The following is a 22,881-nucleotide window of genomic DNA, read 5'->3' on the forward strand; positions in this document are numbered from 1 at the left end:
GCCCAGGGCTTGGTCCGACTGCAGCTACTGAGAGAGTCTGTGTTGGAGCCAGGAGCCAAGCCCCAAGCCTCTCCAGTGTACCCACCAAATGGGTTCTGGGTTCGGAAGCCTGCTGCAGGGCGCCCTCACCCCCTGGAGCTGAGAGTCCAGGCCCGGTTTTGCATCAGGCCCTGCTGAGGTGTTTCCTCCTCCTCCTCCTCCACCTCCTCCTCCTCCTCCTGCGGTGGGGGCCGCTGCTGGCTGGCAGTCAGCCTTAGTCCCTAGCTGCTCTCCTTCTGACCCCCGAAACTCCTGAGCCGGCTCACCACCACTGCTGGCCTCCCATTCTGGACTCACACAGGTAACACACCTGAGGGCCAGGCACTGCCACCCGGGATCTTGAGAACCCTCTAGCCCTGAGGACCTGTGGGGGGAAGGGACACTGTGTGTGAAACTAAAACCTCTGGACAGACTCTCCCAATGCTCTGTCCTGAGGATCTGAAACAGCGGGGAGGTATAGACTGGGAGGAGAAGGGACTGTGAGGTGAGGGGACCGCTGGGGACAGGGCTGCAATGCCCCGGGCAGAGCCTCAGGACGCACCTACCGCCACGTTTGGATACACACACTTATTGGCTGCCTCGGCACCAGTATGCAGCACAGTACACACAACCACAACACACAGCACATAACACAGTGCATAGCACATAGAACACACAGCGTACACAACAACACAGAGGACACAGCATAGCATGCAGCAAATAACAACAGTACACAGCACACAACACAGTGCATAGCACATAGGAAACACACAGCACATAGAACAACACAGAGTATCACACAGCACACAACATAACAGTGCACAGCACACAGCATAGCATATAGGACATGATATAATACACAACACAGCACACAACATAGTGCACAATATCGCACACAGCATAGCAGTGCACAGCACACAAGATAACACACAACACACACATAGCATATCACACAGGACAGCATTCAGCGCCCAAAGGCAGCCCAGCACACAGGTGAATCACAGTGACAACGCAGAGGGAGTGTGCCCTATGCACATCCCCACAGCTCTGGACACACTGCACAATGGGATCAACCCAGGCTACATTTACGAGTGGCATGATACATGGACCCCACGTCCACCCGACTCAGACTTATGGCAGTGCTAGAGAGGGAGACAGCACCCACCCACCTTGCAGGGCAGCCAGCACCAGCATCCACCCTGCACCCACGCAGTGTCCACCCTGCACACCCACATGGTGTTCATCCTGCGCCCATGCAGTGAAGACTTGCAAAAACCCCAGGCGGTCAGAGGGGGCCCCAGGGGAGGAGGCTGCACGGGTTTTGACACTGACTCAGCTGGGAGGAAACTGACTAGAGACAGGCCAGGACCTGCCGTGGAGCCGCCCTCTTCCCGGCTCTGCTCCATCAGGTATCCTGGCACAGCAGGGCGGGAAGAGAGGAGAGGCCTCCTCATGGGCTCAGGTCACAGCCAGGACTGAACTGGGCACCCCTTGCTGCATCCACGTGCCCCTCAGAGCTGGGCAGACAGTTTCCTTTTGGAGTCACCATAGTACCTGGCCACCACTTGCTCTGCCAGCCTATGCCTCCACCCCCCAGGAACCCAGCCAGGTCTTACAGGGTGGGGGAGCCGTGTGGCCAGAAGAGCCTAAGGTTCCAGGTGAGAGGGCAGGACTGAAAGCCTCCATGGAGTGGGTGTGGCAGTTACCTCTGGAAGGAAGTGGGGGGTGTGGGCTGGGACGGAGGTTGCCTCAGACAGGAAGGGCAAATGAGCCAGGGCAGGACGGACATGAGGGGTGCAGATGGGGAACCCAGGTTCAGAGAATCCTAGACAGGAGGGCAGCAGATGCAAGGGGGAGTGTACATTCCCATGTAGGCTACAGGTATATTTCAGCAGATGTGTGTATGTGTGTGTTTCTGGGTAGGTGGCTATGTATGTACATCCTGGTGGGTAAAGGTGCATTTCAGCAGTTGACTGATACAATTTTACAACCACCTGCTGTATGCACAGAGCTGGCTTTGAGGGAAAGGTTCTGTTCCTCCCTCCAAGGAGGTCACAACCCCACTAGGTACTGCATGTGTTGTGCGACAAGGGTCTGTGTGATGTGTATGCAGGGGCATATACTTGTACTCAGATTTACACAGGTGAATCAGCTGGTGGGTCCCTGCCTCCCCATGTGCAAGCTGACAATGTGTGTCTATTGCTCCAGGGTACAGTCTGAGCCTGCGCCTGCACAGGGCTCTGCCTGGGGGGCCAGGTGACATGCACCAGTCTGCACAGATGTCTGTGTGCACTGTCTTGAGACTCCCCTGCGTGTGTGTGCGTGCATGTGTCTGCACACGTCTCCAAGTGGGTTCACATGCGATGGATCACATATGTACCATCCACTTCACTGACCTCAGCCACCCGGGTTGTTCTGGACGCACCATCGGGGTAGTTGTTTGGGGTGATGAACATAAGGGGTATCAGAATCTGTTGTATTGAGCCAGGGCTTGACCTGACCCTTGGTCTTCCCCCCAGGAAGCCATGTGTGCCCGACTGGGGCACAGCCCCAGCTAATGCCCCACAGGGGCCACCCATCTCAGGAGGGCCCTTGGGCCCTGTCCTCCATCCCCATGGCACATGGACCAGAGCTAGAGGCTGATGGACTATTGGACCTCAGCTTTTTGACGGAGGAGGAGCAGGAGGCCATTGCTGATGTCCTCAAACGAGATGCCCACCTGCGCCAGCTGGATGAAGGGCGGGTCAGGTGAGCAGGGGAGCTCAGCAGGCAGGAGCCTCAGGTGCTGGGGGGTTGAGCCTCACTGCTGGCTCCAGGCCAGCACACAGTCAGACACCTCAGGGCTCCTTGGTTCCACCTTCCCATCCCCTGTGCCCGTGGCCCACTCAGCATGGCTGCCCCAGCTCTCTGCCACCTCTTCCCCACTCCTTCCAGACACTTGCACCTGCTAAGTACTGCCCCTCCACCCCAGCACTTCAGTCAGGGGTCAACTCCTGGGCAGTGCCCAACTCCTGGGCAGTGCCTCCCTGGCTGGGCCCTGCTGCCTCACTGGCTCATCTGTGACTGAACCCCGCCCTACACACATGTGCATGCTCACACACACGGTTGCTTGGGGCTGCCCATTCCCTTGGCTTCTCCGCCAAAGCTATCCAACTGTCCTTCCTTTCCTGTCAGGACACGGTGGCAGAGGCACTTGGGAGTTACAGCCAGATCTGGGGACAGACACTCCCTAGCCCTGTGAGGCCAGGCCCTTCCTTGAGTACAGTGGTGTTAGAAGATGCCAAGGTGGCCCATAGCCTTAACTGAGTAAAGTGTTATCTTCTCTGCCTGGAGAATCCCAACTTGCCCTGTAAAATAGCAACTCAACTGTCACCTCCTCACTCAAGAGCTCACCTCACTCAAACGCACTTGTCTAACCCCAACCAGGTCTGGCCCACAGCCTGAGTTCCTCCAGAGCAGGGATCCAATCTGGTAGCTGTTGGGTCCCTGGTCCCCCAGTCCCTGGTAGGGACCTGGCTTGGGTTGAGAAGTGACAGCAACACCCTCTGCCCTCCCCCAGCAAGCTCCGGGCCTCACTCACTGACCCTGGGCAACTGAAGACCCTGACGGGGGACTGGTTCCAGGAGGCACGCTCCCAGCGGCACCAGCATGCCCACTTTGGCCCTGACCTTGTCCGTGCCTCTATCCGCAGGAAGAAGAGCCCAAGAGGTGAGGGGAGATCCCCCCGTCCCGGGAGGGATAGAAGCAGAGGGCAAGCCTGGCCACAGACAGGGAGGGTGTCCTAGACACTGTGTTGCCTGGCCCTGAGCCCAGGTCTCTGGGCAGGCACTGCCTCTTAGGCTCTGGGTGGGTGGGTGCCCTGAACTCCAGGCAGCACATCCCCACCAAGCCCCTGAGAATACAGACTCAGGGAACTTCACACCCAGCTCCAAGGGACCAGGCTCTGGGCAGTGATGGAGACTCCAAGGCTACTGGGAGAGAGACTGGAGAAGAGCCAGTGGCCAGGTAAGGAGACATGGGCAGTAGTGGGAGAAGGTGCCTGCCAGTCCCTGCGCCTCCCCCTGAGCGCTGCCTCTGCTTACTCCCAGCACCCCCAAAGCCACGGTCCCTGTGGGGAGACTCAGCGAGACCCAGGATGAGGTGAGGAAGCGTGTGCCTGGGCTGCTGGGGACCAGATGTTGTACGGGCCTCAGCTGGGCCCTCGGTGGGATCTCTGGATCTGGCTGTCCCGAGACCACCTCCCACCCCACCCCTGGTAGGGGGAGGGCCTGGGACTGAGTTCTCCTGTCCCCACCTGGGAACCAGGCTGGCTGGGGCAGGCTTAGGCAGGCCCAACTGGTCCTGCAGCTGGTTACCAGCCCTGCCTTGAGGCGGGGTAGCTCTAAACCTTAAACTGGTACCTGGCTGAAGCCTCTGACTGCTGACCCTAGTGTGACCTTTGACCCCTCCTCACAAGCCCCCTCCATGACCTCTACCCCTTGCCTTCTTCAGGCATTGGATGTATGCTCTCCATCTACCCCAGCTGAAGCCTCCAATTTGGAGGCGCCAGGGTCACATGAAGGTGAGTGGGGGCCTATGTTAGGGGCACAGAGAGACTGTGGGCCCCAATTGGCTGTGGCACCTTCCTCCTCCCGCCTGGACGGCGGTGAAGTGGACCCAGTGGCCCAAGGCAGTCCTGGCTGGTCCCAAACCTGCAGACCACCAGCCCCTCCATATGGGCTCAGGCTGGTAGGAGGGGGCGCACTCAGCAGCTCCGATCCACCCGGGTGCAGGGGACTTGCAGATCCACTCCCAGGAGGCGGACCCGGAGCCGGAGACTGCGGTGGCGTCGTGGGGAGAGCCGGAGCCTCAGCCCTCGGCGGCCCAGGTAGGCGGGAGAGGCAGGCGGCGACTCGCAAGACCCGGAGCGGACTCAGGGTGGAGCGGAGTGCGCCTGTCCCGTCGGTGTCCGTGCGCAATGAAGAGCGGGAAGGGCGAGCGAAGAGGGGGCGCCCCAGTCATTTGCGCCCTGTCCAGACCGAGGCTGCATCCGAGAACGTGGAGAACGGGGAAGAGGTCCTGGGGCCCAGCCCCTCCCTCAACCGCATGCTGAGCTGCAGCTCCTCGGTGTCCAGCCTCAGCTCCTGCACGGTGAGCGAGGCCGGGAGGGAGGCCGCGGGGTGGGGAGGTCGCCGAGCCCCGCGCCCCCGTCCGTGGCCCTGGCACAGCCCTCGCCTGAGCACCGCCTCGCCCCGGAGCCCAGTGCCCCCACGCCCACCCGCCTCGAGGCGCTGTGTGCCGCCTTGCTCGCTCTATCCTTCCTGCAAGGCGAGATACCCCCGGCAGCCCCGACGGGCGGGAGGCCGCGTCCGCCAGTCCTCACTCCCACCCCTGCCCGTCGGCAGCTGAGCGGCAGCCAGGTGAGCCTGGCCGGGGAAACCGAGGCGGGCGCCGTGCAGGTGTGCGGCTCTCTGCACTTCGCGCTGCGCTACGAGCCCGACACCGCGGAGCTGCGGGTGCAGGTGATCCAGTGCCAGGGCCTGGCCGCGGCCCGCCGCCAGCGCTCCGACCCGTGAGTGCCCAGCTCGACCAAGTTGAGGGGATGCGGGGCCATGGCTCCCAGGGCAGCTCTCGAGGCTCACCCTCCACCTGAGTACCAGAAGGCCCTGGCCTCACCACGCATCCTCCCCTCTCCCGCCCCAGCTATGTGAAAAGCTACCTCCTCCCGGATAAGCAGAGCAAGCGCAAGACGGCAGTGAAGAAACGGAACCTGAATCCCATCTTCAACGAGACCTTGCGGGTGAGGGCTGCCCCGACGGGGCGTTCCCATTCCCCAGCAGGATGCAGGTGCAGCCAGTTTCCTGCCGCTCTGCGGAGGAGTGGCTCTGCGGAGGAGTGGCCGGCCGAACCCTCACCTTAACCCACCATCCCTGGTCCCCTGACTCTGCAGCGGTCCTGTCGCAGCCGCACGGCAGGTGTTCGAAGCCCCTCCTGCTTGCTAAGATGCCCTTCCCAGGGTGGGGGAGCATGTGGACACACGTCCCCGTAGGTCTGCCCGCTAAAGTGCTCCTCCTGTCCCCAGTACTCCGTCCCGCAGGCCGAGCTCCGCGGCCGGGTGCTGAGCCTCTCCGTATGGCACCGTGAAAGCTTGGGCCGCAACATCTTTCTGGGCAAAGTGGAAGTGCCCCTGGACACATGGAACTGGGACTCAGAGCCCACCTGGCTCCCCCTGCAGCCGCGGGTGAGGCAGCCATGCCCACGCGCGGAAACCCACCTGTCGCCTGCCTTCCTTCCGCGGTGCCCTGCTGGGTGATGCTCGGTTCTTCGGGTCTTCCTCTGGAGGCCCTGCCCCCACACCACACCTCCTCTGGAGACTCCACTCCCTTGCGGTTCCTCGCCCTCCCCCTGACGAACCCACCTCCCGCAGGTCCCACCCTCTCCCGACGAGCTTCCCAGTCGTGGACTGCTCTCCCTGTCCCTCAAGTACGTCCCCGCCGGCTCCGAGGGTGAGTGAGTGACCACCCCATGCGAGGTCACCCCCTGCAGGCGGGCTGAGGAGGCGGGAGACCCCGGCTCCCCTAGGCAGTGGACCTGAACCGAGCCTCTCTGCAGGTGCGGGCCAGCCTCCTAGCGGGGAGCTGCACTTCTGGGTGAAGGAGGCCCAGGGCCTCATGCCGCTGCGGGCCGGATCCCTGGATACTTACGTGCAATGGTGAGGGCCGCAGCAACAGTCCAGCAGCCCCTACTTAGTCACCTCTCTGGGGGGCCTAGCCTGGGCTGTGAACCCAGAGCCCCTCCACAGAGACCCCAAAGGTGAGGCTATGGTGCTTGGCTCTGAACTTGTAGTTCAAAGTAAGTTCTACAAGACCACTAGGGCTCATGCTGGGACGTGAGATGAAGGTAAGCCAGTTGGGTCCTGGGTTCCACCAAGGACTTTACAGGTAGGGTTATGAAGCTTTGAAAACTTCCATCCCCACACTGTGGGGAAGTGGGGAGGTGGAAGGAACCAGTGCAGGTTTTTGAGGGAAGGAGTGGCAGAGCTCCCCTGCAGGCACAGGAGCATAGGAGGCTGCCTAGAAGAAGTGGACATTTGGAGGCAGTGAGCCTAGGAGGACAGCCAGAACCAAGGTCCCAGGGCTCTGAGGGTTTGAAACCAGGTCTCAAGCAGAAACCAGGGTATGCGGACATGTGGGAGAGACAACGGGTGGGACTTTTGGCAGGATGGTTCTAGAAAATGTGAGGGTGGTCACCTGGTGGTGTCCCCCTCACCCATAGCTCAGTGCTGCCTGATGACAGCCGGGCCAGCCGCCAGCGCACGAGGGTGGTGCGTCGCAACCTCAGCCCCGTGTTCAACCACACCATGGTTTACGATGGCTTTGGGCCTGCTGACCTGCGCCAGGCCTGCGCTGAGCTCTCACTCTGGGACCACGGGACCCTGGGCAGCCGCCAACTGGGGGGCACACGCCTCAGCCTGGGCACTGGTAAGACCAGCAGGGCCTCAGACACTTCTCTTGCCCTTCTCTGAGCTTTGGTAGCCCCTGAGATCTGGCGGGGGTGCGATGGGGTGTCATGGGGCTTGACAGCATCTGCGACCAGGCAGGTGTCTCTTGGGGCCTGAGCTACGCAGCATGCCCATCTCTCCATCTCCCCCTGCCACCTGCAGGCAGCAGCTATGGGCTCCAGGTGCCCTGGATGGACTCCACACCCGAGGAGAAGCAGCTGTGGCAGGCCCTGCTGGAGCGGCCCTGCGAGTGGGTCGATGGCCTGCTCCCCCTCAGAACCAACCTGGTCCCCAGGACATAGTCCTTCCCAGCCTTGGCCCACACGGCAGGACCTGCCCTTGACCGAAATCAATAAACTGTGTTCTGAGGGCAGGAAGAGGCTGCACTGTGCCAGGGGAAGAAGGGGAACGGGACACATGGGGTGGGGGGAGTTAGAGGGAAGTGAGAGAGACCAGCTTCAGGGGCTTCAGCCTTGGACACAAAGACCTCCGCCCAACACACACATGCCCCTCCCAAGCTGCCAAGACAAGGGTACAAAAGAGTTCTGTTTAATAGTCATTGGTCCCTCACAGTATGCATGGGGAGGAGGAGCCTCTGATTAGTTCACACACACCGCCCCACAGCACTGAGGCCTGAGTCCTGCCTGACCCTCACCCACCCTCAGCTGCCCAGACCCCAGGGCACAAGTGTCAGAAGCTGCCTGTGTGGTCTTCATGCGTCCATCCATGGTCCCTCCTGTTTTGGATGCTCTCACTCAGCCTCCCGGGGTCCGGGGGTCCCTGACATGGATCCTGCTCGCTGTGCCAGGATGGCTCTCCAGATGCGGCAAACCATCCCTCCCCTGGAGATAAAGCCTGCATGTAGCCTGGCTTGAGGGTCCTGGGTTCTCTCTCGTCCCCACCTGTCTTCTCCTGAACCCCCTCTGTCCCCAAAGGCCCTACAGTTCCCAGGGCCAGCAACTGGGAGTCAGGATGTGTGGCTCAGCCTAAGGGGCCAGGGTTGTACCTGATGCGGGTGTAGATGAGGTCATCTCGCGTGGCACACGTCAGCAGGGTATGGAGGGTGAAGCTGTGCTTCAGCAGCTGGTAGTGGACAAAACCCCACAGACACAGGGAGAGGTAAGGTTACAGAAAGATCCAGAAAGACAAAAGATAGCAAATGCTGGCAAGGCTGTGCAGAAAGAGGAACTCAGGTATGCTCTTGTTAGGAATGTAAATTAGGACAGCTGTAACAACCTAGAGCTGTAATACCATAGACATGATTCAGCTGCCCCACTGTGTGGTCCACAGACTTTCATAGTCAAGTGGAATGGGGGGGCACTGTAGCATCCCTGCCCCGTGGGGCACCTACTGTGTGTTGGCTGAAGTCCTGCCCCTCCACCAGTCCCCGACACCTTGGAGCCAGCTGCCTGCTGAAGTGCCTGGTAGCAGCAATGATGCTGCTGGGTCCTTGAGTCCTGCCTCCCGCAAGGGAGACTTGGCATCAGCCTGGCCAGTTCAAGCTGCTGTATCTGGGGAATAAATCAGTGGCTGGAAGACTGACTTCTCCATCTCTTGCTTCCTGTCACTTCACCTTACAAATACATAAATAAATCTTTTTAAAATGGCTTGAAAGATAAATTCGTTTTGGTCCAAAATCTTTTTGAAATCTATGCTGAAGAAAAGTTTTCTGAAAGTTCATAGAAAATACATGTTATGGGGCCGGTGCCATGACCTAGTAGCTAAAGTCCTCGCCTTGAACACGCCGGGATCCCATATGGGCGCTGGTTCTAATCCCAGTGGCCCCGCTTCCCATCCATCTCCCTGCTTGTAGCCTGGGAAATCAGTCGAGAACGGCCTAAAGCCTTGGGACCCTACACCTGCGTGGGAGACCTGGCAGAGGATCTGGGCTCCTGGCTCCGGATCGGCGCAGCACTGGCTGTTGTGGTCACTTGGGGAGTGAGTCATCAGACGGAAGATTTCTCTTTGTCTCTCCTCCTCTATGCATATACTCTGACTTTGCAACAAAAATAAATAAATCTTAAAGAAAAAAGTGGGGGAGAGCCTGGCGGCATAGCCTAGCGGCTAAAGTCCTCACCTTGAACACGCCGGGATCCCATATGGGCACCGGTTCTAACCCCAGCAGCTCCACTTCCCATCCAGCTCCCTGCTTGTGGCCTGGGAAAGCAGTTGAGGACGGCCTAAAGCCTTGGAACCCTGCACCTGTGTGGGAGACCCAGAAAGAAATTCCTGGTTCCCGGCTTCGGATTGGCAAGCACCGGCCGTTGGGGTCACTTGGGGAGTGAATCATCGGACAGAGGATCTTCCTCTCTGTCTCTCCTCCTCTCTGTACATCTGACTTTGTAATTAAAATAAATAAATCTTAAAAAAAAAAAAAAGAAAAAGGAAAAGAAAACGCATGTTATGAAAAACCTGTAGGGCCCAGCATGACAGCTCAATTGGCTAACCCTATCTTGAAAATGCTGGGATCCCATGTGGGCACTGGTTCATGCCCCAGCTGCTCCACTTCCCAGTCAGCTCCTTGCTTGTGGCCTAGGGAAGGAGTAAATGATGGCCCAAAGCCTTGGGACCCTGCACCTGTGTGGGAGACCAGAAAGAGATTCCTGACTCCTGACTTTAGATCAGCTCAGCTCCAGCCATTGTGACAATTTGGGAAGTGAACCAGCAGTGAATGGAAGATCTTTCACTCTGTCTCCTTCTCTCTGTAAATCTTCCTTTCCAATAAAATAAATCTTTAATATAAAAAAGAAAAGAGAAAAACCTGTGCAAAGATATCAAAACATTTTGTCACCAAAATAAACATGTCTTTTTCATTCCCTTTTCCCTACACTTTTTTTTTTTTTTTTTAATTTTATTATTATTGGAAAGCCGATATACAGAGAGGAGGAGAGACAGAGAGGAAGATCTTCCGTCTGATGATTCACTCCCCAAGTGAGCCGCAACGGGCCGGTGCGCACCGATCCGATGCCGGGACCAGGAACCTCTTCCAGGTCTCCCACGCAGGTGCAGGGTCCCAAGACTTTGGACCGTCCTCGACTGCTTTCCCAGGCCACAAGCAGGGAGCTGGATGGGAAGTGGAGCTGCCGGGATTAGAACCGGCTCCCATATGGGATCCCGGGGCTTTCAAGGTGAGGACTTTAGCCGCTAGGCCACGCCGCCAGGCCCGCCTTTTCCTTACACTTTGAAGTGACCTTGTATACCTCAAGGAACAGAGGTGAGCCTGCCAATAAGATGTGTGTATTCTGTGTTTACAGCAGCTCTGCCTGCGAGTTGGGCTATGTAATCAGCCCAAGTGTTCCCCAGTGGATGAATGGAGAGAAAACGTGGTGCATACACACAAGGGAATATTCTCCCACAATCAAGAAGCTGGCACTCTGTCATTTACTGTCCTTGTCATCCAGTCTGTAGCATGGATGGAACTGGATGACATCATGAGTGAGATAAGCCATGCACAGTGATAGCACATGGCCTCGCTAAAGCTGAACTCAGAGAAGTAGAGGCCAGGGCAGTGCTTGCCAAAGCCTGGAGGGCGTGGGGAGGAGGGCGATGGAAAGAGGACCTTGACGTGCACCTGGGGAGGGGGGGAACTGCCAATGTTGGATAATGACGATGACAACAATTAATTGCATATTTCAATATAGTTAAGTCAGAAGTGAGCAGTGTGTGCGGCAATACACGTGCCAAGTACCTGGTCATTATACATTGCGTAGACTGAAACAGCTCACTGTACCTGAGAAATAGAAAATAAACACAGATGGCCATGTCCACACAGAGTAGGACACTGCTCCACTCGACCAGCAACGTGCTGGAGGCAGGGATGGGTGTGGTGACACAGTGGTTGAACCAAGGGCCTTGGATGCCCCCTGCCCATATGAGAATGCCTGACTGGAGGCAGGCTGGCTGCTCCAGCCTCCAATCCACCTTCCTGGGAATGCACATGGAAGCAGCAGACAATGCTTGCGGTCCTGACTCCTGGCTTTTGTCTGGTCTAGCCCTGGCTGTTGCAGGCATTTGGGCAGTCAACCAGGGGACAGAAGATTGTGTGTGTGTGTGTGTGTGTGTGTGTGTGTGAGAGAGAGAGAGAGAGAGACAGAGAGAGAGAGAGAGAGCTTTGTGAATAAATAAACTTAAAAAAAAAGAAAAGCTTGAGGCAGCTCACATCCTTTCTGGGTTTCAGTGTTTCCATCCACACAATGGGACAGTATACTAAATATTCTAGTATCAACTTTTTTTCTGAAAGATGGACAGAAATTGAAGGTTTTGGGGGGTGGGAGGGCAGGGAGAGCCAGCGTTCTCCTTACCATTTGGATGGTGCCAGAATCCACGCGCAGTTCCTGGAGCCACTGGACCAGGTTCTGGTCTTCAGAGGTAGCAGCTGTCAAGGAGTCAGGCAATGAGGCTCTGGCGTGGGGAGCCTCCCGTGAGAGAGCAGCCTCCACCTGCTGCTCCAGCCAGACACCGCTCACCTGGGGGCTCTGAAGTGAGCACGCGGGTGCTGGCCTCCTCATCCATCTGCTGCAGGGCCCGCTGCATCAGGCTCTGGCACTCACGTTCCTTCCTGGCCAGAATGTCGCGGAGCCTGTTGGAGGGGGAGAGAGGAGGATGGAGTGGTTCCTGCGGCCAGGGGTGCAGCCCATTCCCAGGCTCCGCGCGACCCTCCGTGACTTTACCTGTCTGTCTCGGCCTGCAGGAGATCCAGTTGCACCATCAGAGTCGGGGGCTCCTCCCTGGGTTCTCCCGCGGGTGGGCTCAGATGGACCAGGGTCTCCTGCTGCTGCTGTGGGGACTCGCCTTCTGGACCCAGGTCCTCCGATCTCAGCGTCACCGTGTCCTTTTCCACCTCTGCAATCAGGGCGGGGTGAGCTCAGGCGGGGTGAGATGTTCTCGGATGGAGCCCAGAGGGGGGAGAGGCAGGGACCCTGGGGGGGGGTCCAGCCCAGGAGCTTCCTACTCAGTCACCCGCCCTCCAACTCCCCCGCCTCGCCCCAGCCAACCCCAACCCCCTCCTTGCACCTACTGGCCATGCCCCCAGGGCCATACCCTCGCTGGACCTCTGCGGTCCCTGCTCCCTGCTCCCACTGGCACCTGGGACCAGCACCGCCAAGGCGGCCCTGACAGCGCGGCTGAGCAGCGAGTCCAGCACGAACATCCAGTGCGGGCGGATCCTGCGCCTACGAAGGATCTCCTTCACCTGGGGAGAGAAGGAAGGTGCGGCTGGGTCCCCTGACCTAAGACAAAAGTGTAAAGGTCTAGAAAGGCTTAGAAAATCTGCAGGAAGCAAGCGGGTTTACTTGGGGGCCCAGCAAAGGGCTGGGAAGCTAGGACAGGGCAAACAACCCCATCTTCATGCAGAAGACAAGGAATCCAGGACCCCCAAGGCCTAGCACATGCCCAGGCACTGGGAGCTCGTGGCCTGCTGCTGGGTACTGTAGCTGTGAGAAGGCACCCTCACCGCATCCGGGAAGGCGAAGAGAGGGCCATGCAGTTGGGTAGGCCCCAGGCCCTGGGCCTGCAGCTGCTCTTGCAGGGCCCGCAGTTCCTGGGCCAGCTGCCGGCGGTTGGGCGTGTGGATGTGTGCCCCGAGGCAGCGCACCAGCTGCTCCACGTGCATCCTGTCCAGATGGGAATCCTGAGAAGAAACGTAGGGGTCAGCAGTTGTTGGCACCTGAGCCCCAGAGATGCTGGGAGCTGGAGGAAAGGCCATCAATGCGACGCCTGTCCACGCTCCACCACCAGGGGGCGGTGGGGCGGGCCGCCCACCTGCTCCGGTTCCCGGCACAAATTCTCCGCCAGCTCAGGCAACTCCTGCTCCAGCACCGCGGCCAGCATGGCCCGGCGCTCGCTCTCCTGGTGCAGCAGGTTCAGCCCCGAGCTCTCCTCTGAGGACGCGGATTCCTCGGCCCCAGGCTCCTCGGGCACGCTGGGCACAATGGGGAGCGGTGGCTGAAAGGTGGGCGGCAGCACCATCCAGCCACCTCTGTCCCAGGGTTTGAATCCTGGCTCTGTTACTTGTATGTCTACCTCAGAGGAATAAAAAAGAGGCCATCCTGGCACTGAGGGGGCGCAGTGGGAGTAAAAGTTCCTGAGAGAGGACACAGATAGACATCAAATGCCACTCTTGTAAGTGACCCAGATGCCCAGGCCCTTAGGAGGGCTTTATCTGGAAGAAGTATGAAGGCAAAAATAAACAGACCAAGAGGACCCTAGGTTCTCACCGGAGCTGGCTGGTGCCCCCATAACTGAGGCAGCGCTTTGGGGGGCTGGCAGAGCCCTGAGGGGGTGTCTGAGGACTTGGAAAGGTCTGGGCCTGGGTGGCGGAGTCAGCTGAGGGAGTGGGACTGGCTGCAGGGACTCCTGAGGGAGGCAAGGAAGGGCAGAGCTGTCAGCTCGGCTCTTCCTCAGCCCTCTCCCCTCCCCCCTACTCACTACAGCACCTGAAGGCCGGGGAGCATGTTGGGGGGAGCTGGGGCTGCGACTCCTCTTTCCAGGCTGCAGGAAGGGGTCCCCCAGCAAGGCCTGGGCACTGGCTCGGAGGCGGGGGTCTGGCTCGAAAGTTCGAAGGAGGAAGGTTTGAGCCTCAGCGGAAAGAGAGGCGGGCATTGGTGGGTGCACCTTGTACATGCCCACCTGGGGGTGGGAAGTAAACAAGAGTCAAGGTCAAAGGTGTTCATGGTCCAGGCTGGCCCTGCCACCTCCACCTGCCAGGCCCTGAGAAAGGGGTCTCACCTGAAACATGGCAGCCTGTGGGCTCCCTAGCTCATGGAAAGGGGGGTAACCTGTGGCCATCTCGATTACAGTGCAACCTAATGACCAGATGTCAGCTGCCTTCCCATAGCCTCGTGGACCCTGGTCAATGATCTCTGGGGCCATATACTGAAGGGTCCCTAGGGTAGGAGAAAGAAAGCAATGCCCATCTAGACTTGACCATGGGAGAGCAGGACTCCATCCTATAGTGGTTGCCTGTACTTGTACTGAACCAACCATCTAAAACAGATCCCAGCGCCACCCCTGGCCACGGACATCCATCCTGAATTTTGTTGCCCACCCTAGTTTCCACCAACACCCCCTTATCCCACCCCCACCCCGGAACTCCCCTTTGACACCTGGTTTGGCTCACATCAACACACTGGGCTGCATTTCAGGTGCTAAACTCAATGTCATCAGTTGCCTGAGATCTACTCTGAGATGCCATCACTTCACTCCAGTCCAATCACCTGCTCTGAGTTCCACACCCCCTTTCCCCATTCGGACTCCAACCCCACACAGGAAACTTCATTCCCTGGTACCTCCAAGAAGCCCTCTGCTCCCCACCTCCACGTGTCATAGCCACCCTTTCACCTGTGAAGGTCCCGGCACAAGGAGTGATGCCTGCCAGCCGCTTGGACGTGCCAAAGTCTGAGATCTTGAGCAGTCCACTGAAGGTGTTGATCAGCACGTTGTCTCCCTGGTTGGTGAGGACACCAAGCTGGGTCCCTGACAGCAGTTCTAGAGCCCCATCTTGGTTCCTTGTCATCCTGCGGCTCCTGGAACCCCCAGCCTGGCCCCCAGCCTGGGAACCCCCAGCCTGGCCCTTCCTCCCTCAACCTCCTCCTGCCACGCCACTTACATGCCCCTTTGGGAGCAGGCATCTGAGCTGATTTTGGCTCTGAGCCTCTTCCCTCTCATAACCCTTGTCATCCTTTGGCAAACCATCTGCCCACGGGATGGGAGTTGCAGGCTTGTGGATGGGACTCAGGCCCTGCTCCAGCAAGCCGAGGCGGACGCGACTTGGCATGCGGCTCACCTTGATGTCTCGGTGCACGATGTGGTTGTCGTGCAGATAGCTGAGTCCCTGCAGGATCTGGCGGGTGTAGAAGCTGATCGTGCTCTCGTTGTCCTTCAGAGCGCCCCACACGGACCGCAGCAAGGAGGACAGGCTGCCTGGGCAAATGCAGTTCACTCCTGTCTTCGGAGGCCCACTTATGCCACCCAGTCTCTATCCAGGGCTCAGACGCACCCACACAGGGCCCAGGACTCCATCACCCAACAGCGGCCACTCCCTCAGCTAATTCTGGGCTGCACCACCCACACACGCTAGGCTTCCTTTGCCCCAGGGGGTTCTCCACCTGGCGTTCCACACCTTCGGTTTCGTTCCCATCCCACACAGGCAGATACCTCCGGGCACCTCCTCCATGAAGATCTTGAGGTAGCCGCCTTGGCTGGCAGAACCTAGATAGCGCACGATGTTCTTATGGCGGAGGCGTTTGTGTAGTGCGATCTCCTCGTGCAAGGGCTGAGAGAACCTGGCGGGAGGTGGAGGAGAGAGAGAAGAGGATGTGCAGCTTCGGGCTGGCTGGGAGGCTTCCCCAAACCCAATACCGGCCGCATCCTGCCCCCAGGAGCCCACTACATCCACAAGCCGCCACCCTCGTCCCTGCCTGCACTCCCCCCCCCCACCCAGACCCCTGCTGTTCACAGCAGGCGGTCTTCGGAGTCCTCCCACCCTAGCAGTCCATCTCCAGGCACCGCCTTGCTGCACGCGCAGCCCCGCCCACCCGGGCCCCCTGCCTGCTTCCCCGGGCGTTCACCGCACCTGCTGTCCCGTTCGGGAATCTCCTTGATGGCGATGCGTACCCGAGTGTGGCGCTCGCGGCCGGCGTACACCACCCCGTAGGTGCCCTTGCCCAGCACCAGTCGCTCGCCGGTTTCCGTGTACTCATAGTCAAACTGGGAGCCGCAGGATGACAATGAGGTTCAGCGGGGCCCACAGCCTTTCGCCCTTCTGCAGCCCTCAGTCCCACGTCCTCACCTCCAGCACCTCCCCCACGCCCTCTGCCTCCTCTGAGGGGGCCGTGGAATCCGAGTTGGTCACCAAGGCTTGGATCAGGCCGCAGAACCTGAGGGCACGGGGAGGTCAGGTCTGAGGCGGAGCCATACCTGACCTCTCCCAGCCCCTCCACACCCTCCACCCTGCCAGGAGCGTTCTCAGAAGGTGCGCACCACTGGCAGTGCCCCACGCTGGGGAAGCAGAGCTGTGTGTCCTGAGCAGGGGGCAGCGCGTAGAGGAAGCAGCAGCGCTCATCCTGCTTGGAGGCGCTGGGAAGGAACAGGACAGGGAAACCCAGTGAGTGCCAGGCCTGACCTGCAGTGCCAGGACTGAACGACTGACAGCCAGCACCCTCCCCACCCCTGCCCCTGGGCCCTGCCTCTCACCTGACACCACAGATGGAGGCCACCGGGAAGGTCCAGCTGGCCTCGTCACCCTGCCAGAGAAGGGGAGTTTGATGGAGGACGCTGGAGCTGGGATAAGATAGAAGAAGTGCAGAGAGGAGGAGCGGGGGAGCAGGGGCTCAGCAGGGACCTCACCTGGGTCTTGGGCTCCAGCAGGCTCAGGGTCACAGCATCCACCAACTCCTCCCCCTGAACCTGCAGCCTGGCGGGCAGCAGCACCTTGTTCATCTCCACCACCAGCACCTGTGGGCAGTGTGGGTCAAAGATCAGCCAGGAGGGGCTTGGCTCCATCCTGGACCTCCCTCCCCTCCTTCCCCTACACTGCCTCCACCTCCCACCCCCAGCAGCCTCACCAAGCTCTGGCTTCCCTGAGGCGAGGCGGTTAGGAAAGGTTGGCAGGACTGCAGCAGGAAGTGGAGCCAGAAGTGGGCCTGCCGCAGTGGGCCCCCAGGGGGATCGGGCATGGGCCTGAAGTGCTGGTAGAGCAAGAAGGTCTCCATCACCGACACCAGGTACCTGCAGGCACAGTCTTTGCCTCAGCTCATCCCTGGCACCAGCCAGCACTGCTGGGGAGAGCATACTGACTGGCATATAGCCAGAGGATAGGTGTCGGGGTGCTATGGGCACAAAGCTGAAGCTACCAGGTCCTGGCCTCTGGGTTCAGGCTGGAATGCCAAGGACACAGGTATAGGGGTTGACAGCTCAAGGCCAGACCAGGCACCCCTGGACGAGGCCACCTACCAGATGGGGGCGTTGAGTTTGTAGAGCTGCTCGGCAGCCAGTACCACTTGGTTGGAGTCATTGGCGAGGATCTGGGCCCCCAGGTAGAAACCTACATCCCAGTAGTACTGCATCTTCTCCACGCAGCCCTTGCGGGCCAGCAGGCAGCCCAGCTTCATGCCTGGGGAATAGGGGCATGGCCTCCACTGAGAGTGGGTGCGGTAGAAGGGGAGGTTCTGGGCATGTCACACTTTTCACAGGATTGGGAAGTGAAGTGTGGCGGGATCTCGCGGAGGCGCACAGAGGAGTGATGGGGCTCCAGCTGATGTGTAGCGCAGTGTGTACTGAGCATAGGTGCAGCTTAAGCAGGGCTCCTGAGGGCCCAGATCAGATCTGAGGAAGGACCTGGCAGCAGGCGGGGGCAGAGTGCAGCCAGAAGGGATGGACTCATCCTAGCTCCGGCCCCGTGTTCTTCCCAGGCTCCCCTCTGCCTCCCCAGGGTGGGAGCTAAGGAGCTGGGACATGGGCTTACCAATGAGCTGCAGCTCCTCTGAGTCCTCAAAGTGCTGGCCGGTGGCAATGAGGAGCACAGCAGCATTGATGCCTGAATGGAGACTCGGCTCCACATCAAAAGCCTTGCGGTACCTGGCGGTGCACAAGTGCCAGCCGTGGGCTCACAGCCTGCTCCTCACCCCTCTGGCCCAACCTACCGCCTGCTCGTCTGCCTCCTCACCAGTGGTAGGCCTGCTCCAGGTACTTGATGTCCTGGAAACCAGAGCTGAAGAACATGTCCTTGTAGACACGGCCACACATGCAGTAGAGATCTGGAGCCACCGAGCCCTCGAGGTGCACCAGTGGCAGCAGCACAGCCAGGGCCTTCTCCCGGTCCCCAGGCCGGTTCCTCCTGCAGCCGGGTGCAGTGGGGCGGTAGGTACGTGGCTGATGGCTCTCCCTGACTCTGCCCAGGGACCTCTGGACCGCAAACAGTGACGACTCTTCTGGGACTCCATATAGCAGTGATGTGGTCAGCTCTGACCTCCCCGGTGGGTAATAACTCCTAGTAGTACTGATTCTAGGGGCAGTGGCCTTGGGCAGCCGTGACCCCACAAGTGCAGTGCCACCTCCCCCGTGCCTGCCAGCAACAGTGGCTCAGAACAACAAGGATGTTCAGACATCCGTGATACTGGTCAACCAGCTTCCTGCACAGCAGGGCTCCCATGCCACCCTGCCTTGACCCAGCACATGGCCCTGTCCCCAGCCCTGCTCCAGCACTCACCGGTTGAGGGCAAAAGTGTAGTGGAAGCAGATGTTGTGCTGCTCGGCCACATCGCAGGTGGGCAAAGCCTGCAGCGTCTCTACCAGCTCAATCATGGCAGTGTAGTCCTGGGTAAGGGAGCAGTGAGCGCTGGCGGGATGGGTTTGGGCTCTGGGAAAACCTTGGGCTGAGGTCCTGCCTCCCCTGACATCCCCTCTCCCTGCAACACATACACACACACACACACACATACACACACACACCTGCCTAGGCCCCAGTCTCTGTGCCACCTGCCAGGGCCAGGAAGCAGAGCCCCACACCTGGTGTCCCACATCTCACACCTGCACTCCCCTTACTACAAACAAGGAAACAGGCCCAGGCAGGTTAGATGGCTTTCTCACGGCCACCAGCAGCAGAGCCGGGAGCCCGGTGGCATCTCTGGCACCTGCACGTCGCGGTAGGACAGCAGCAGGTTCATGATGATGTCGGGGCTCAGCAGCTCCACACTGTCCAGCCTCTGCTGCAGGCGAGCCAGCTCCTGTCGTAGCTGCTGCCCGCTGAAGCGCTCTCGGGCTTGCCGGATATCCTGCCGAATGGTCTCCCGGAAGTAGCCACTGAAACCCAGGACAGGAGAGGGTGAGAAGGGCATGGAAGGGCCTGGTCTCAATCCCCTGGACCCTCACCATCCTCTGCCAGGTGCCTCTTCCCTGAGCACCCCATTACCAAGAGTCTGTCGGGGTGGCCTCCAGCAGGCGAGCCAGCCGGCTCACCAGGGGGGTGAGCAGGGCCTCAGTGCCCATCCCTGCCTGGACCAGCCCATCGGCCAGGCCCTTCAGGAGGCCTGCCTCACCGCACAGCACCCGGCCTCCGGCCGTCACCACATAGGGAATCAGCGTGTAGCTGCCAGCGCAATCCTGGGAGGTGGGAAGCAGATATCAATGGGGTCAGAGGTCAGCACTGGTGTAGAGAGGGGGCTATGACAGGGTCAGAGGTCAGTGCCAGGGTAGGGGTGGGGGGTAGAATGGAAGGAAAAAGGTCCCAACAGAGGGGCCCATGATGGCAGTGAGCACAGGGAGGTCAGAGGTAACTGCAGAGGTCAAAGGTCGGGGGGCAGGGGACATACAGAGGGGGAGAGTAGGGTCTGCTCACCGCATTCTTCTGGAAAACATCTTCCTGCAGGAGACACACACAGTCATCCCGGGCTCTGGTGCCCCCCCCTTCCAGTCCCCCTATCCCTGAGACCACCTACACGCAGAGCCTGCAGGTCTGGGAGGTCGGCCTGCGAGCAGAGGAGCACGTTGTTGGTCATGCTGAAGCTCTCCCGCACGCTGAGGTGGTAGAACAGCGAGGGCTGGGCCAGGGAGCTGCTCACCTCCAGCACTACCACATCTGCAGCACACGGTACAGGGTGCAGGCCCTGAGCCCTGGAGCCCAGCGTGGCGGGGGAAAGGGGGACACCGGCTGGAGCCTCAGGTTCCCCCCCTCCTAGGGCCCTTAGGCTCTTTGCCATAACTGACATCTGTCGTGTTGGAGAAGAGGAGTTGGGCCCACCGGGCTACGACCCTGATGCCCACACTGGGCGTAGGGGAGGGGAGACTGCACCCCACCTCTAACCTCGTCCCAAGTCATCTGGCAGGCAGGACTCTACCCTGGGATCTCAAGCTGGTGACTGGAAAGGGGGCCTGCACCATCCTGCCAACCTGGGGGTGTACACAGCTCATGCCCTCCCACCCAGATGGGCAAGGACCCATCCACATGGATTCCGTTTGTGTCCTCGCCTTCATGTGAGGCTGCGATTTCATGGACATCCAGGAACCACGGTTGGCTAACTCTGGGATGACCAAGTCCAGAAAGGTGGGAGAGAGAGGGACCAGCCGCCTTCTGGCCTGGCCTGTTCTCTCGCAGCTGCTGAGTCTTGTCTTAGGATCCACAAAAGCCAATTCCTCTGGTTCAGCCCCTGGCCCTAGTCCGAGATTTCCTTCCCATGCCCTAATTGCAACTTCCCTTCCAGGATTCAGCCTCGGGAGCTCCGCGTGCGCCAGGGCCTGCAGCCCCGCCCCTCTTCCCGCCCCGCGGCCGTCGAGCAACGCCCACCACCCGCCCTGCGTCCAGACCCCGCCCCGCGGGCGCCGAGCCACGCCCTCACCGGCCCTCCCGGCCCCGCCCCGGAGCGCGCGCTCACCCGCGTTGTAGAAGGAGTCGAGCGCGGCGGTGTCGCCCAGCGCCAGCGTCCCGAAGGGCAGGCTGCTCAACTGTGGCGGTGGCCGCGGTCCCTGGAGCTGGGAGCAGGCCTCGCGCAGGCAGCGCAGGGGCAGCGGCTCCGCGTCCGAGGTTCCGGCTCCAGACCCGGCCTCGGGCTGCGGCTCGCGGGTCAGCACGTAGACCACTCGGAGTGGCCTGCTCCGCGAGCAGCCCCGGCCCGGGGGCGCCGTGAGCGGCCGGCCCCGACTCAGAGCCTCGGCCAGCGGATCCTGCCAGCAGCTGCCGGCTCGCTCCAGGGGCCCGGACCGGGGGCGCGGCCCCGCCATGCGGGGGCGCTCAGCTGCCGAGAGCTGAGGAAACCTCCGCGCGGCCCGAGTTCTGGAGGCCGGCCAGATGCCAGGGTCTGCCAATCTGGCGTCTGGGGAGGGCGGGGGCAAATGTCAGCCCAGACTTGCCAAGTCCTGCGGATCTGAAACCCGGGGAAGTCCGAGGTACCCGGTGACCGGCGATCCCGGGACTCGGGCTGGCCGAGACCGCCACTCCTCAGGGGAACCCCGCCGTCGCTCTGTGCTCTGTCTTGCCTTCACATGTGGGCCGGCCCAGCCCTTTTCCCGGCCGCCTGGGAAAGCTCCACCCTCGGCCCTGGGGCAGCTCCTCTCCCTGAAGACTAGGGATGCGGTCTCTCCCCTCCCTCCTGAACTTCTGAGACCGGCCACTTCCGGAAGCCAGTGTGTCCTGTGCGCGCCCGCTGTATGCCAACTGGGGTGGTGCGCCCAGGCCTGGGGGTTTGCAGGCATTCCCTGCTGGGCTCCTGGAGGAGAGCTGGCTGTGCAGGGCAGGGTGCACAGTGGGTGTGCTGCAGGGCCCGCAGGTGCAGGTGGGAAGAGACTGGAGTGAGGGGAGGCCTGTTTTCCTATCCCGGGCCTCAGCAGGGAGTGGGACGTTGGCTCTGGGCCAGAGCCTCTATCCTCTGACCAGGGGGACAGAAAAGCCTGCACGGGGGTCGGGGGGACCCCTGCTGCCCTCTAACTTCTCCCTAAAACATATCTCACAGTCACAACTTTACCCGCTTGGAAGAACCCCAGAAACCCTGACCCTTTGAGCTACAACAGTGTCCCAGCTTCCAGCCCTTCAACTGTCTGGTGTAAACCGGTAACCAAGGCAACCTGGTGTAGACCTTAGTGGGCCGTAAAACCAAGAACTGGGAACTTCAAGAGACGAAGTGGCTTGTGCCAGATTGCTCAGGTGCAGGATCATTTCTGCCACCACCTGTTACCAGCACACACATGGCTTTGGTCAAATCACTTGCTAGGTAGATGCTGGCTGGGGTGACTGCTGTTTTATCCCCCAGCTGCTTCATGACAGACCTGGTTTGACACAAGGTTCAAACTGGCCCCAGGTAGGCCAGGTAAACAGCAGAAGGTGAGAACTTGGCCTACCATGGAGGCTGGGACGGGGGAGGTAGGGATGGGCAGACCGCTTACAAGAGACAGGTGTGAGCGCCAGGAAGGGCAAAAGAGCTGTGCAGTTCCTGCCAGAAAGCCACTTGCTTGCAGACCCCGGGGGAGCAGTCAGTGCATGCTCAAATTCCAGTCGGTCCCACCCTGGGAAGCCCTGCTGGCTTGGCTTTGCACACCTTCAGGGGCAAAGCCCTGGTGGCTTCCTGGCAGCTGTGTTGCTTCTCCCAGCTACCAGGAAGTTCTTGCTTAAGGGGAGCTGGCAAGCCTGGCGTGATGGCTCAGTGGCTAAATCCTCACCTTGAAACCGCTGGGATCCCATATGGGCGCCAGTTCATATCCTGGCTGCTCCACTTCTCATCTAGCCCCCTGCTTGTGGCCTAGGAGAGCAGTAGAGGACGGCCCAAGGCCTTGGGACTCTTTACCTATATAGGAAACCTGGAAGAAGCTGCTGGTTCCTGGATTCAGATTGGCTCAGCTTTGGCCATTGTGGTCCCTTGGGGAGTGAACCAACAGAGGGAAGATTTTTGTATCTCCTT

General features: G+C 60.1%; 2 protein-coding genes across 4 annotated transcripts; one reads left to right on the plus strand and one right to left on the minus strand.

Annotated features, from left to right (window-relative positions):
- The first annotated feature begins 231 nt into the window (after positions 1 to 231).
- SYTL1 (synaptotagmin like 1) lies at positions 232 to 7,875 on the plus strand. The gene is made up of 15 exons (XM_058677380.1): positions 232 to 340; positions 2,538 to 2,766; positions 3,578 to 3,726; positions 3,945 to 4,023; positions 4,107 to 4,158; positions 4,510 to 4,579; positions 4,791 to 4,885; positions 5,035 to 5,148; positions 5,403 to 5,569; positions 5,701 to 5,797; positions 6,080 to 6,238; positions 6,425 to 6,503; positions 6,610 to 6,709; positions 7,273 to 7,478; positions 7,661 to 7,875. Exons 2-15 carry the CDS (start codon positions 2,576 to 2,578, stop codon positions 7,798 to 7,800), a joined length of 1,698 nt encoding a protein of 565 aa, XP_058533363.1. The 5' UTR covers positions 232 to 340; positions 2,538 to 2,575; the 3' UTR covers positions 7,801 to 7,875.
- Positions 7,876 to 7,971: 96 nt separating this feature from the next.
- MAP3K6 (mitogen-activated protein kinase kinase kinase 6) lies at positions 7,972 to 21,448 on the minus strand. Of its 3 annotated transcripts, none has more exons than XM_004592199.2 (29): positions 20,866 to 21,448; positions 19,933 to 20,072; positions 19,833 to 19,856; positions 19,407 to 19,597; positions 19,129 to 19,297; positions 18,705 to 18,811; positions 18,162 to 18,332; positions 17,961 to 18,073; positions 17,450 to 17,609; positions 17,062 to 17,224; positions 16,844 to 16,951; positions 16,691 to 16,740; positions 16,478 to 16,573; positions 16,287 to 16,374; positions 16,071 to 16,204; positions 15,653 to 15,780; positions 15,282 to 15,418; positions 14,837 to 14,942; positions 14,225 to 14,382; positions 13,933 to 14,125; positions 13,714 to 13,852; positions 13,259 to 13,418; positions 12,951 to 13,127; positions 12,584 to 12,689; positions 12,169 to 12,340; positions 11,965 to 12,077; positions 11,800 to 11,873; positions 8,505 to 8,581; positions 7,972 to 8,340 (listed from the first exon to the last, which is right to left on the minus strand). In XM_004592199.2, exons 1-29 carry the CDS (start codon positions 21,209 to 21,211, stop codon positions 8,250 to 8,252), a joined length of 3,891 nt encoding a protein of 1,296 aa, XP_004592256.2. In that variant the 5' UTR covers positions 21,212 to 21,448; the 3' UTR covers positions 7,972 to 8,249. The 3 variants fall into 3 exon arrangements, with proteins under 3 accessions (XP_004592256.2, XP_058533331.1, XP_058533341.1); XM_058677348.1 differs by having other exon boundaries at positions 7,973 to 8,340; positions 12,539 to 12,689; XM_058677358.1 differs by lacking the exon at positions 7,972 to 8,340 and adding an exon at positions 11,187 to 11,228 and having other exon boundaries at positions 8,514 to 8,581; positions 12,539 to 12,689.
- Between the last annotated feature and the right edge of the window lie 1,433 nt (positions 21,449 to 22,881).

Source organism: Ochotona princeps, chromosome 2 (genome assembly GCF_030435755.1).
Source record: "Ochotona princeps isolate mOchPri1 chromosome 2, mOchPri1.hap1, whole genome shotgun sequence".
Taxonomy (NCBI): Eukaryota; Metazoa; Chordata; class Mammalia; order Lagomorpha; family Ochotonidae; genus Ochotona; species Ochotona princeps.

Excerpts from the sequence above, each read along its gene's own strand:
- MAP3K6 (XM_058677348.1), bottom strand. The coding sequence starts at position 21,211 with ATGGCGGGGCCGCGCCCCCGGTCCGGGCCCCTGGAGCGAGCCGGCAGC. Across the intron at positions 15,419-15,652 it reads CATGGAGGAGGTGCCCGGAG|GCAGCCTGTCCTCCTTGCTG; the intron begins GTATCTGCCTGT and ends GCATTTGCCCAG. Across the intron at positions 13,419-13,713 it reads GGGGGCACCAGCCAGCTCCG|CGTGCCCGAGGAGCCTGGGG; the intron begins GTGAGAACCTAG and ends CATTGTGCCCAG.
- SYTL1 (XM_058677380.1), top strand. The coding sequence starts at position 2,576 with ATGCCCCACAGGGGCCACCCATCTCAGGAGGGCCCTTGGGCCCTGTCC. Across the intron at positions 5,798-6,079 it reads TCTTCAACGAGACCTTGCGG|TACTCCGTCCCGCAGGCCGA; the intron begins GTGAGGGCTGCC and ends TCCTGTCCCCAG. Across the intron at positions 6,710-7,272 it reads CTGGATACTTACGTGCAATG|CTCAGTGCTGCCTGATGACA; the intron begins GTGAGGGCCGCA and ends CCTCACCCATAG.